At 46.6% G+C, this 12,641-nt stretch overlaps 1 protein-coding gene across 1 annotated transcript; it reads right to left on the reverse strand.

Moving 5' to 3' along the window:
• Window positions 1–6,735: 6,735 nt before the first annotated feature.
• LOC135238833 (serine/threonine-protein kinase PLK2-like) lies at window positions 6,736–11,790 on the reverse strand. The gene is made up of 14 exons (XM_064306938.1): window positions 11,551–11,790; window positions 11,223–11,330; window positions 10,997–11,113; window positions 10,708–10,837; window positions 10,418–10,601; window positions 10,079–10,277; window positions 9,809–9,956; window positions 9,456–9,550; window positions 9,169–9,319; window positions 8,917–8,997; window positions 8,622–8,781; window positions 8,162–8,291; window positions 7,921–8,031; window positions 6,736–7,788 (listed from the first exon to the last, which is right to left on the reverse strand). The coding sequence occupies exons 1-14, from the start codon at window positions 11,737–11,739 to the stop codon at window positions 7,597–7,599; spliced, it is 1,995 nt and encodes a 664-aa protein (XP_064163008.1). The 5' UTR covers window positions 11,740–11,790; the 3' UTR covers window positions 6,736–7,596.
• Window positions 11,791–12,641: the final 851 nt, after the last annotated feature.

Below are 12,641 nucleotides of genomic sequence, written 5' to 3' on the forward strand. Positions count from 1 at the left end.
GGTGTTCAGGTGAAAACCCGGCTACTTTTGGTTGAAAAGTGAAAGTTTTGAGGCCTACTTGTATGTTGCCAGGCCATGTCATATTGAGGTTACTTAGTCCATTTACGTCTAAACTTCTCCCTCCCCAGATTTACACCCCTCTAGACGTATAGATACCGGCTTTTGCTCACCACAGAGTAGCCATGCTGATATACACCAACCAGCAGTCACAACTTCCAACCCATATATACTGCACTCAAGAGTATTACAGGCTCCAGTGAATTTCAATGAGCGTCTTGCATTTCCCACACAGTGAAATACAACGCAGCGTAACCCTCCTGTTGGGAAATAATTGTCTGGAATTTAACTAAAGCATTAAGCTATTTGGCTCGCGGGAGTCGCTTCAAAACATACCCTTTAATACCGTTGCCTTCAGTTGGCAGTGGCTCTCAGATTATAAAAGAGCTTGTCAGAAAGAAGGAAAAGGCCATATATAACACAGGATTAAAAAGGGCACGTTGTAAAGGTGCTCCTGCCTCTATCTCCCGAATGTCAGAGCAGTGCTCGATGTGTATGGATCTGCCCCGTGTTTTGGGGTGACGCTGCAGAAACCCTGAACGGTCGTCGGAGCACGGGGGCGGTCAGAACCGGCACGGGACGGTCTGAACCGGATTAGAGGGACAGGGCGAAGGCGCTCGACGTGTCGGCAGAGCCGCTTGGAGCTCCCGTCAGGGCTGGTGGTCGATCGACCCCTCGCAGGCAGACCAAAGACACCGCTCCTGTTCCATCCGAGTGATGTCACTGATAAGTAGCTAATGAATAGTCGGGTTGCTGGTGCGGGGTGTTTGGGGGGTGGCGAGGGGGGGGGGGGGGCGGGGGAAGGGGGGGCGGAGGGGTTGCGAGGGGAACAAACAAACTTATTTTTATGTCCTCTGTTGTACTACAAAAGGATTACCGAACTACTACCGGAAGGTAAATAAGCACATAGTAATGCAACTTGGAGAAAAGTGCCAGACTCCTTCATACATCTGAAGTCTGGATTAAAAGGTCATTTTTTGTTCAGTCCAGTGCACACTAACCTTTTGCATTGCCACAGTACGGGGAGTTTCATATTCATTTGAAAGAGTAGGTTACACTGAACATTTACACATACACTCACACACACACACAGACAAACACATGCGCGTACACACACACACACACGCACATACACACACAAACAAACAAACACACCCACACATACTAAATGTTCCTACAAAACATGTCATACTTGCATACATATTTCTACACTGAGCAACAATTCTGGTGAACCAAAAACGAAATCCTCACTCCTTTGATGTGGTTAGAGGCTCTGCCTGTCTTTAATTTGAGAAGGTCAGGTGTGTCTTAGGAATTCTTCATTGCTGCCAGATTATCTCCCAAAGAACTGGATGATTCATCTTCGGATAAGCAAACAAGTTCAGCTGTTATCCTATGCCTGAAATCATGACTGAAGTCAGATGGCTCAGTATATTCAGTTTATATTCCAACAGCGCTGCATTGGACACGAAAAGGCCTAGAAGACCTTCTTCTAAAAAAATGCATCACTCCACTGAGTACATTAGGCCTCCAAACGACATTTATTCGATTGTGACAGAAGAGTTAATAGAATCTGTTCTGGGAGGAACTCTAAAACTTTTACAACAGCAGCCTTATCCTTCCGGGCATACATAATTCACAACCTAAAGTACTGCGCCAAAGATTATTCATGAAATGCACCCATACTTTCCCTCTGACTGGCGTTTCTTTTCACACAAAGAGCACCTCATGCCACAAAAGCTCTGAAATGGCTCACATTAAAAGTGCCAACCATGAAGCATCTGATCCCTCCAACATCTGAAGTTCATAATTTTTTTTTTTTTGGATTGCTCACAGTTTATTGAAACTAAATTTGTGCTTCGGGGACAGTGTATTTTTGTCATATTTTCCTGATATTTTCCGATTTTTACTTTGAATTATTCTTCTCGTTATTGTTTGCTTCTTCCAGGCTGTCACCTGACAGGTTTTGCCCAGTCGAATAAAAGTCCACGGTGAGCAAGTTTGGGTCTGAAAGTCAGTCATTTTGAATAGGGTAGCATGTCAGACCAGGGTTAGCAGTTGTCGGAAAACTTAAGGACAAGTTTGTAGAAAGAACAAAAAAAAAACAATTGTTGATTTGTTGTCCATAAATCTGTCGTTGTCCATAAACCTGTCAATTAGAAAGGCCACCTGTAAAATTTAGACAGGCTTTTTTGCAAGCCCTTCAGGCTTTTGCAAACATCGACCGGTAGCCATCTTTCCTGCATCCTTGCCATTTCCTAATTTCTGTCCGCATGTTTTGATAGGACCCATTTGGGCTTTCCTCCATGTGCCAAATCAGTAAAAAGAAATTATACATTAAAAAACCAAAACTGTGAGCAGAACAATGAGACTTAACATGCGAAACAACAGTCAATTTCAAGTAATAAAAAAGATCAAAGAGGCCACAAACACAAAGGCTATACTTTGCAAGTCCCCTTTAATAGAATTTTTTCCTTTAAAGCCTGTTGAAATGTTTACCGTTTGTTGCAACAAAGAGAAATGGTAGCCCTGTGTCAGTGATTTATTTTGTCAGGGTCCTTCACAGTTCCTATCACCTTCGTACCACCAAAGTTAGTTTGTGCACACTCGTGTCATGGTAAGCTAGTCTCCAAGGTAACCGGCTGGCAAGAGGGAATTTAAAATAGAGAGGGCGCTTGCGACACCGATTGGTTCGACGTCCATTGCTCTGACATCATCAACTGTGCACCATTTGGTCTGGGGGATTAATAATTTTGTGCGCGTTTGAGAGAAAAATGACCACCGTCGGCAAAGAACACGAGGCCTGCTCAGACAGAAATAAAGCCCTTAATGGCAGCTTGACCTCAACCGCTGTTCTTACATCATCCAGTAGGTGTTTTGTGTTGAAAAAAGTAGGACTGTTTCTGCAACAATTCGGTATTTAGAAATTAATAAGCAAGTGATGATTGACAGAGTGAATTAAAAGCAATTTTTGGGTTTATTTTTTGGCATTTTGTTATTTTAAAAAAAATAAAACCGAATAGATTGTCGTGAAATGGCCGTGCCGCTTTGCACCGATGAACAGCGAATGATTCAATCCAAGCACTTGCATAAGGAAATGAGGAACGGCAATACGTAACATTGTTCATTTTCGCATTTCGATCTGCTCAGCCTATTAAGTAACCCGGTTGCTGACTCATGGAAGACAAAGTGGCCTAGTTTTTGTGAACGAGGCAGATGACAGAGCAGGAACTCCTGCTCGAACGATCTGTGGCCGATCTGTGGGAGGACGCCTCCTAGACCAGCATGCTCTGCTTCTGCTTCTGTTCAAGCCAATTGTCGATGGGCCAGATGGAAAATGAGAAAAGTACCATTTGGCTGCAAGGATGAAAATGAATCACAGAAGCCGACTGACATAATTTTCCTTTTTTTGCCGCAGCAAGACCAGTTTATCTTCTTGTCCTGGTTTACTTTCAGAAGTTACGTAAACCATTTGCAAATTGGCTGTGGCCATGGTGTCCATGGTGTCCATTGTGTTTGTAAAGGTCCAAATGTTTGGACCTACTTTCCTCAGTCTTCCTCCTCTGTGTCAGCAGCATTGCCCTCCCTTCCCCCTACGGGCCCGTAATGTTCTCACAACGCCACAGCAACGTCACGTCAACGCTGTGGCCATTTTTGGAGTTGGCAGCATTGTCCTTCTTTCCTTGCCCCATGCGGAGGGATCCTCAAGCTCCCCATCCACCCCTTGCCCCGGGCATTTCTCAAAATGGTGTCCCTGCAGGAGGTTGAGAAAACAGGACTTCCTGTGTCAGGCGGCCATGTTCTGCAGAGATAGAGTCCCCTGCCTCCGCAGGATTGGCCTGGTTTTCTTCCGAAACGATGTGATTGGAGAAGAATGTGCTGTGGTGACCACGGCTGCTAAATTTGATGAATAAAAATAGCCAAATAGACCACTTAGGCTCGTACTCTTTTGGGTTGTGTGGAAATAATTGCTGAGCTGGTGGGGAAATACAAAAAAAATGGCGAGACTGCCAAGTATCACATGTGCAAATATCACTTTTCTGTAAGGAAAACTGTGATGGGTTTCCAAGGAATTCCTCTTATCCGCCCTGTAACCTTCTACGAGACTCACAGCCATTTTTCACAAGGAGAGATGGACTGTCACGATTACAAAGGCACACATTGTACTGTCATCTCTCATAAAGAACAAAAAAAGCCCTTCAGCCTCCCTGCACATTGAGCACTTGTTTGGGTACTGAACACAGGAAACCTGTCCTCAACTCTAAGGTAATATGTGAACATGAGCGTAAGCGTGAATGTGAATGTCAGTGTGAGCCGCACTGGCTGTCTGATTGGCTGCCTGGAGCTGAGGATGACTGTGTGGCAAAAGGCCTGAATTATCAGCAGGGCTGGGATGGGTGGGTATGAATCAAACTACTCCGCATTGGCATGTTAAGTCTTTCAGAAGGCACTTAAGCAGTTTACTCATTCAAGTTCAAGTTCAAATTCAAATTCAAATAAGCTTTATTGGCATTACCACATGTCAGCATAATACTGCCGAAGCGATTTTTTTGACATAAAACAACAATATTAAGTACATATATTAACAGTAGTTATGTATAACAATCATAATGATAGGCTGTTTGGACCCTCAGTAATGGGGGTAAGGCTGAGGGGGCTCTTTGTCTCTCTCTCTCTTTCTCTCTCTCTCTCTCTCAATTCAATTCATTCTCTCACACACTGCACTGGACCAGTACTAGAGGCCAGAATCCACCGTGTTGAAACTGGCAGGCGCTTACTGCGGCCCTCCTGTACTGAATTCGGACCCCTGCGAGTTATATACTTTGCATCAATTGCTTCAGTACAAATGCAGCTGTAGGCTAACTATAGCATCAGCTGAAGTAATGCCAGGATATCGGGTAAAGAGGAGAATCTGATGCCCTTAAGGATCGCTGTGGAAGACTGCAGAGCTGCCATGTATAGCCACATTAGTAATCTGGGAGTGTAGCCTCCTGACAGCATCTGCTTCAGGAGGAAATGAGAAAATGATGGTTCATTTACCAACTATGCTTCCTGCGCGCAATACAAAGAAATAAACTTAACCCTAAATGCAGGGTTATGGGTTTCAAATTGTAGCTAAATAAAGAATTTGATCTCCTCAAAGAATGATTTCTTCTAGTAAATGTCAGCCTAGCAGGCAGTTTGTTCTAGGCTGGTGTGTGCCGCATCATAGACTACGATTACAAATTACTTTTAGAAATGTTGTCACGCAGCTTCCCCCCCAAAAAGTGCTCATTACAATCCACCACTTTCAACACTCACATTTTCCCCTCTTACCTTTTCTTACTTTGTTCATTGTTTTCAGTCTCCCAACATCTTTGAGGAAATTCCACCATTTTGGCAACCTTGAATTTTAGCTGTTGCATACCTGCAAGTTTAAATGAACATCTGCAGTGGCTACTTTATTGGGTACACCTGCTCGTTAACACAAACAACCTGCTCCTCCTAACAGCCAATCATGTGGACTGCAACTCAATATATGAAGCTTGAAGACATTGCGAAGAGGGTTACTTGCTGTTCGACCAAACATTAGAATGGGCAAGCCATGTGATCTAAGTGACTTTGACCATGGTATGATTTCTGTCAGGGCCACTGTCATCAAGTAGAACTTTATTGACAATAAAGGCAATACAGTTATGTTTGGCAGTATGGCTCTGTTCTGGAGCTCTCCCGCCAACCACGCAGCCCGCGTGGATAAGGCCGGAGGCCAGCAGCCAAACCCCCTAGAGGGTACACACAGAACAGATCCAGCAGCAAAGCAGTTTTTAACACATATGAATGGAGCAAATGCAATTTCTTAACACATAAGGATGGAGCAATACAACTTCTTAACACATAGGAATGGAACAAATGCAATTTCTTAACACATAAGGATGGAGAATGCAAATTCTTGACGCATGGGGAAGGAGCTGGGGTGGTGGAGGGGATTTACGAAGCAACGTGCAGCGCTTGCATGCAGGAGGAGCAGCCGAATGAGTAGAGGGAGGCTGTTTAAGTAGACCGCCCTGTTAGTGAATGTACTGTGATAGGCTAACATCACTCAGCTGAGCCCTCAGCTGATTCGGCCGGAGCGCTTGACTCTCGTGACCTGCCAGAACTACGCGATGCTCCATTTTTGGTGCCAGACCTGGTGGTTCCAGTATCTCAGAATCAGCTGTTCGCCTGGGATTTTCCCACACTACCGTCTCTAGAGTTTGCAGCATGAATGTTTAGCTGAAAAATTTGCCAGAACTGCCTGCTGCTATCCAGTCGGCATGGACCGAAGCCCCTAAGGAAAGTTTCCAGCACCTTGTTGAATCCATGCTGTGAAGAATTCAGGCTAATCTGGAGGCAAAATGAGGTCCTAGTGCTCAATAGATAAAGCAGCCACAGACTGCACACTCACCGAAAGGTTTTCATTATCAATATTTTATTATATTATAAAATATAATATTTTATCTAATTTATTTGTGATTTGGTTACGTGTGTGAGTGTGAAGCGGGGTGTTGCTGTAAGAGAGCATGTGTGCTCACTAAATAAAGATTTAAAAAAATAAATAAATAAAAAGATGTTCATTCTTAACAAGAGGTCGCTTTGGATAAAAGCGTCTGCCAACTAAATGTAATGTAATGGTGGACAGAGAAACAGAAGAGACAGAACTATAATGACAACATCATTGACTTTAATGGCAACATGGCTATGTTTTCCAAACAGGTTCAGTCACAAAAATCACAATTTATTTTCCAAATGGTTTTTATTAAATAAATAAATACTGCACTTTGTCCATAATAAGTTATTTCCATCACGTTTTAAGAAACTAGCGCCTACATCGGAATGGCATCAGACACAGATGTCTCCGAGTCGGGCCCTGGTCTTACCCCCCCACCCCTCCGACCCCCCCGACCCCCCCCAGTGGAATGTATTCACAGTCGACTCTGCTCCACAGAGAGCTACGCCATATCACCCCACCCTGCTGAAGCCCCCCCTAAGACAGTCAAAAGGACAGAGCAATGTCCACTGGTCCAGCCCTGCTTCAACAAAGCAAGATGTCAAAATAATAATAATAGTAATAATAATTTTAATAATGATCCTATTATAGTTCGTTTAAAAGTCCATCTGGTTCCAGCCCAGCATTCTTCCTCCCTTTTTCACTTGTCCTCCTCTTCCTCTATACTCTTCCTCTCGGAAAGATCCGAGTTAAACCTTTGGTTCCGCCTTCCCCGGCTGATCTCTACACACTTTCAGTCTTCCACTCTCTTCTTCTTCCTCGCCAAGTCCAATGTTCCCTCATAGTGGATCATGTCCGTCCCAGAAATGGGTCCCCAATCAGCCTCATCTTCAGGTCCGTCCCAGAAATGGGTCCCCAATCAGCCTCATCTTCAGGTCCCTCCCAGAAATGGGTCCACCATCAATTCCACCCTCAGGTACATCCAGGAAATGGGCCCCCCCCCCCTCCATCAGCCCCACCTGCAGGTCCGTCCCTGAAATGGGTCCCCCGTCACCCCTAGGCGGCGAGGGGGCTCAGCCGCACCGCTGCAGAAGCATGTTGAGGGCGTACTCCATCCTGCGGCGCAGGTCGGGCGAACAGCCCGACATCAGCATGGTGCTCAGCCGGAAGGTGGTCGACACGCGGTCCTCGTTGATGTACGTCAGCAGGTACTCCTCGTTCTGGTTGCACAGGATGATCTTGGTGTGGTCGTGGTAAAAGTTCACCTGGTTAGGGGGAGGGGGGGGGGGGGAACACAGAGGGTTACACCGCGGGTAACGACTGCAGGGCGACTGGCGAGTTCGCTGTAAGATATTTATATCTCAAACAGGAAGTGCGGGCGAGAGAACTCCGTTTACCTGGAACGTGCCGTCGTTGAAGAGCATCATCAGTGCGCGATCGGACTTCAGCCACTGCAGGAGGTAGAGCGTCGGCTTGTGGGTGTCGGCTACGCTCGGCAGATCCCCACCCTGTTAGAGAAGGAGGAGAAAAAGCACTTGAGTTAAAGAGATTCTTTAAAAATTCTATGAAAGATTCAATGCACCAAAAAGCCACTGACGGGCAGGGCAAAGTGTGGTCTGGGTGGGGGGGAAAACTTACATCCATCAGGTTTTCCTCCATGTAGTGGGCAAAGTATTTGAGGACGGTGACCTGGTTGATGAACTGCTCAGGGGCGTCCGCTGTGGAGAAGACGGAGCACTGTCCCAGCTCTGCGTAGTAATGGACTGTCCTGGAGAGAGAGGGGGGGGCACAAAACGTTAGCAAAACCACAGTGAAATGACCACCAGCACCCCCCTTCCCCCATCCCCATTCTCTACAAACTGAATCCACTCAAAACGAACCGAAATTAAACACATCGTCAAGATACTGCAACATTTCACAGCACATGGGAAAATATATAAATTGTTGTCAATTTCAGACACTGAACTGCTGTGAAGTATCGTCACTATATTTTCCACGATGTAGTGCATTATGGTCCATTTGTGTGAGGACCCCCGGACTCTTGCAGATTATAGCTCGGGCCCAGCACACGAGAGGCGCAGACCGAAGGGGCCCTTACTTCTTGTCGGAGAGCAGGCTCATGTGCGTGCCGTTGTTGAAGAGCACGCCCACGATGTGGTCCGACAGCTGGTAGCCGAAGCCGTACTTGTTGGAGTAGTCCACCCATTTGGTCACCCACTGGAAGCCGGTGCCCAGGTTCTCCTTGGGAATGTCGTCGGCTGGAAACCGCCAAAAGAAAGACCGACGTTAGCGACAAAACCGGCACTTATTTAAAACTGGGTAAGTGTTCTTCAAAAAAAATAAAAATAAATAAATACAGCACGATGATTTTTTTTTTTTAAAGAGACGCTTACCTTCCGGCATGTTCTCCAGGCAGCCTCTCAGCACTCTGGTGACCGTGTCAGCCACACTCCCCATGGTGCTGTCTTCAAGACCTGCAACGGAGGCACCAAGGCGCCGTTAAGGACCCCTGCCCTCTTTTCCACCGTTCCACACTCTGTGCCTTAAAAAAAGGCCCAGGCCTCTGCGGGCACCGTTTGGGTCTGCGACGGGGGGGGGGGGGGGGGGTCGGGATGGGTGAGGAATATTCCGGAAGCCCTGCTTACATTCGCTGCTGCTGCTGCTGCTGGAGCTGCCCAGCGTCCCGCGGACGATCATCCGGATGGTGTTGCGGATCTGCTGCTTGTTGCTGTTGTTGTTGTTCTCCTTCACCAGAACCACCGGCTTTCCGGCGGGGACACCCAGAGGCTTAGCGTCCTGCGGGGAAATAAAGGTGGGGGATGGGGAGAGGGTTGGGTGAGTGTCCCGTTACAGCGTAACCGACCGCGAGCGGAAAAGAAAGTCTCGCCGTTGCTATGGCGGAGAAGGAAACGGAAACCACGCTCGCGCTCACCTCTGAGGCCTGCTTGCCGGGCTGCTGACTAATGGACGTCTTCCTCAGGTCGTGACGCAGCTTGTACAGTTCCTCTTCCTCTTTGGTGAGTTTATCTACAGAGGCAAGGAGAGAAAGGAAAAAAACGTCAGCGTCCTGGTTCACTACAACCGTCAAAGGTGAAATCCACCCACACGGCAACATTAACAAGAAACAACACGAGCGGTTATGAAAACTGCTACAGACATATCACGCGCATAGACCCAATATCGCAGGGCGAGGACGGATCTCTGATCGCCCTGTGCAGTTTGTCGTTTTTACCCACTGATAGAGAGCTGCAGGACGCAATGAAGCCGGGGCTGAACAGTACTTACTCAGGCTTTCGTAGTACTTGGCCTTGTCCTTCTTTGTTCCGAAAAGGGCGGCCGCCGCCTTCTTGAAGAAGTTCTTGGCGGGGCTGGAGAGGTGGAAGTCCGGCGCAGAGTGACAACAGGACACGGAGAGACGGTCCGGCGTGAAGCCCTGTGGGGGGGAGAGGGGGGGGCGATTACAGACCTGAAACCTCACTGACACAGCTATGGATACACTGGCTGAGTGTGGAGGCGCAAGTCAGGCTGGGGAGGGGGGGCTCTGAGAGTGCTCACCTGACTGAAGAAATCGTGCCTGAGGATGTCGTCCAGATTGGGCCGGTCCTCCGGGCTCTTGGAGAGCATGCTGGAGATCAGCAGCTTGGCCGCGGGGGACAGGGAGGTGGGCATGGAGTACCGAGCTTCCCGGATGCATCTGTACGTCTCCTTCAGGTTGGTGGTCTCAAACGGGGGCCGACCCAGGAGCATGGTGTACCTGCAGGGGGGAGAGCCAAGGAGGACATGGCCTGGGTTAAACGTTTGCCCGAAGCACAAAAAACTTCACCTCTCCAGTTCTCTGTTCCTCCATAAGAACGCACGCTCGGTGCAGTACGAGCGCAAGTGAAAGCCACTTACATGACGCAGCCCAGGGCCCAGATGTCCGATTCGCACCCGTGCCCTTGCTTGTTCAGGACCTCGGGGGACAGATAGTTTGGGGTCCCGCAGATTGTCCTTCTCCTGTTCTCGAGCGGTTCCAGCTTGGCAGCCAGACCAAAGTCCCCCACTTTCAGCTCCATGGACTCGTTGATGAAAAAGTTGCCTGGTAAGACAGTGAAATAAAGACTGTTAGCACACTGTGCTGTCTTGAGACAATGAGCAAGAGGGATGGTTAATTTTGCCGTTTGTGTTGTGTGCCAGGCGTGTACCTAGTTTCAGGTCCCGGTGTAGGATCTCCTGTTCGTGGAGGTACTTCATTCCAGACACGATCTGTCTGAGGTAGTACCTGACCTCGGGCTCCGTCAGCACTTTGCGCGCCTTCAGAATGTGTGCCAAAGACTGCACGAGACAAAAAATAAAAAGGAAACTGCGTTATTACGGACCTGGAACATCTGCACATGAGACGGTTCCAATGTGCAGCCGAAATACACAAGGAGAGTAATATCTTGACAGGGCATACAAGCAGGCGCCAAGTAAGCATTCACAGATTTAGCGTACCCGTCTGCTGCAGTATTCCAATAGGATGTAAATATTGTCTTTATCCTCAAAGTGGTGGAAAAAGTGAACGATGTGCTTGTGGTGAAGGACTCTGTGCAGTTCGATTTCTCTGTCAATCTGTCGGGAGAAAGAAAACACAAGTTATATTTTAGTTATAGCCTACATTTTCGTTCCCTCAAAACGGTGCCATTTCTAAACGGGGGGCAGATGGTGGATGGTTCTTTACCTTTTCCCTTTGGTGCGGCTTGGAAACGCGCGTGTGAGGAATGATTTTTGCGGCATACAACTTATTCGTCGTCAAATCTGTAAATTCATAACATTTGGCAAACCCACCCTGTGAAAAAAGAAAACACAGCCATTTTAGTTGCGCTCTGAAAAACTAAATAAGTAAATAAACTCCAATTGATGAAGGCAACAATATATAATTGTAAAAAAAGAACATATAAGCGAAGGTTCACATCAAACAGACAATTGTATTACTGTCAAAACAAGATCTCATTGAGCCCAACGTGTCTGCCTTTGACGATTGCTAGTTAATTTCCGTGCCGATTTACCTTTCCAAGAACTTTTCCACGGCAATAACATTTCCCAGTTGTAGAGTCTGTAACGATCCGCGACATTTCAGGAGGCACGAGACCACTCTCTTCGGATTTCTTTCTTTTAATCTCACAGGATTTGTTGAGTGCGTGGTCGCACATTTTGTTATTCGCCGGCTGATAAGTGATAGTCCTGAGTATTTCCATTCCGTATCTCCTCTCAGTTCGACAGACTCGAGAACACTGCGCGCAGAGACTGAACTCCGGGTTCTTTATATTGGAGCGGCCGCCCCTTTGGTGCTGCTGCTGGTGAAACGTCACTGGATTGGATTCTCCACTGAGGCGCTGCTGTGCTCTTCTGGATTTCAAAGAAAGGAGACGCGTGTTAATTACTCCCATTCATGTACAAACAGCTAGGTTACTGGCTTGAGACATAAAAATGTTTTTGCCTTTTTTTTTTAAGAGGACAGCTTGTTGTCGAAGTTTAGGACTGAAATATTTTTTGCAATTGCACCAGGAGTTGGATTTAAACTAGCTATGTCGTAAAGCCAGTACGTTGTTGTATGCTTATTTAACTATTTCTAGGAGCTAGGCAACAACTAAGCCTATCAGTTTTCGAAGAAAATACAGTTCCTTTACATATGGGGCGATGCACATTCAACGTGCGTTGTGTTGATGGTAAATACATAAAACAATACATGAACTGCATGCTTCTCAGCTCTTCATTATTTATTTAAATTTTTTAAATATACGGGGATATTTTATCTTTGCGAAGGGAGGGGTATCTGATGGGAACAGTGTAACTATATCACCACCCAGCGGATGAAACCAGAAAATCAGAGCCCGAACTCATACATTTATACACGTCTAATACATAAGGTCTTTCGACCATGTCCGTTCAATAGACTAGTGTTGAATTCCTGTCTATAATAAAACAAGTATGTTCACATGTTTCCGTGCCATTATTAAGAACTTAAAATTACCAAACCAAAACCAACCGGTTACTAAAACGTGCAACCCAACCGCTTTCGTTTGGGATTCATTTGATCTTAGTGGTTATACTGCCATCGTGTGGCAATCATATTACGACGTAGCCCGAATTTAATAAC

Source organism: Anguilla rostrata, chromosome 14 (assembly GCF_018555375.3).
Source record: "Anguilla rostrata isolate EN2019 chromosome 14, ASM1855537v3, whole genome shotgun sequence".
NCBI lineage: Eukaryota > Metazoa > Chordata > Actinopteri > Anguilliformes > Anguillidae > Anguilla > Anguilla rostrata.

What these genes read in the sequence shown, in the direction of transcription:
- LOC135238833 (XM_064306938.1), bottom strand. Translation starts at nt 11,739, where the DNA reads ATGGAAATACTCAGGACTATCACTTATCAGCCGGCGAATAACAAAATG. An exon ending in GTGGAAAAGTTCTTGGAAAG is followed by an intron (nt 11,331 to 11,550) that starts GTAAATCGGCAC and finishes CTTTTTTCACAG; the next exon opens with GGTGGGTTTGCCAAATGTTA. An exon ending in TGGAATACTGCAGCAGACGG is followed by an intron (nt 10,838 to 10,996) that starts GTACGCTAAATC and finishes TGTCTCGTGCAG; the next exon opens with TCTTTGGCACACATTCTGAA.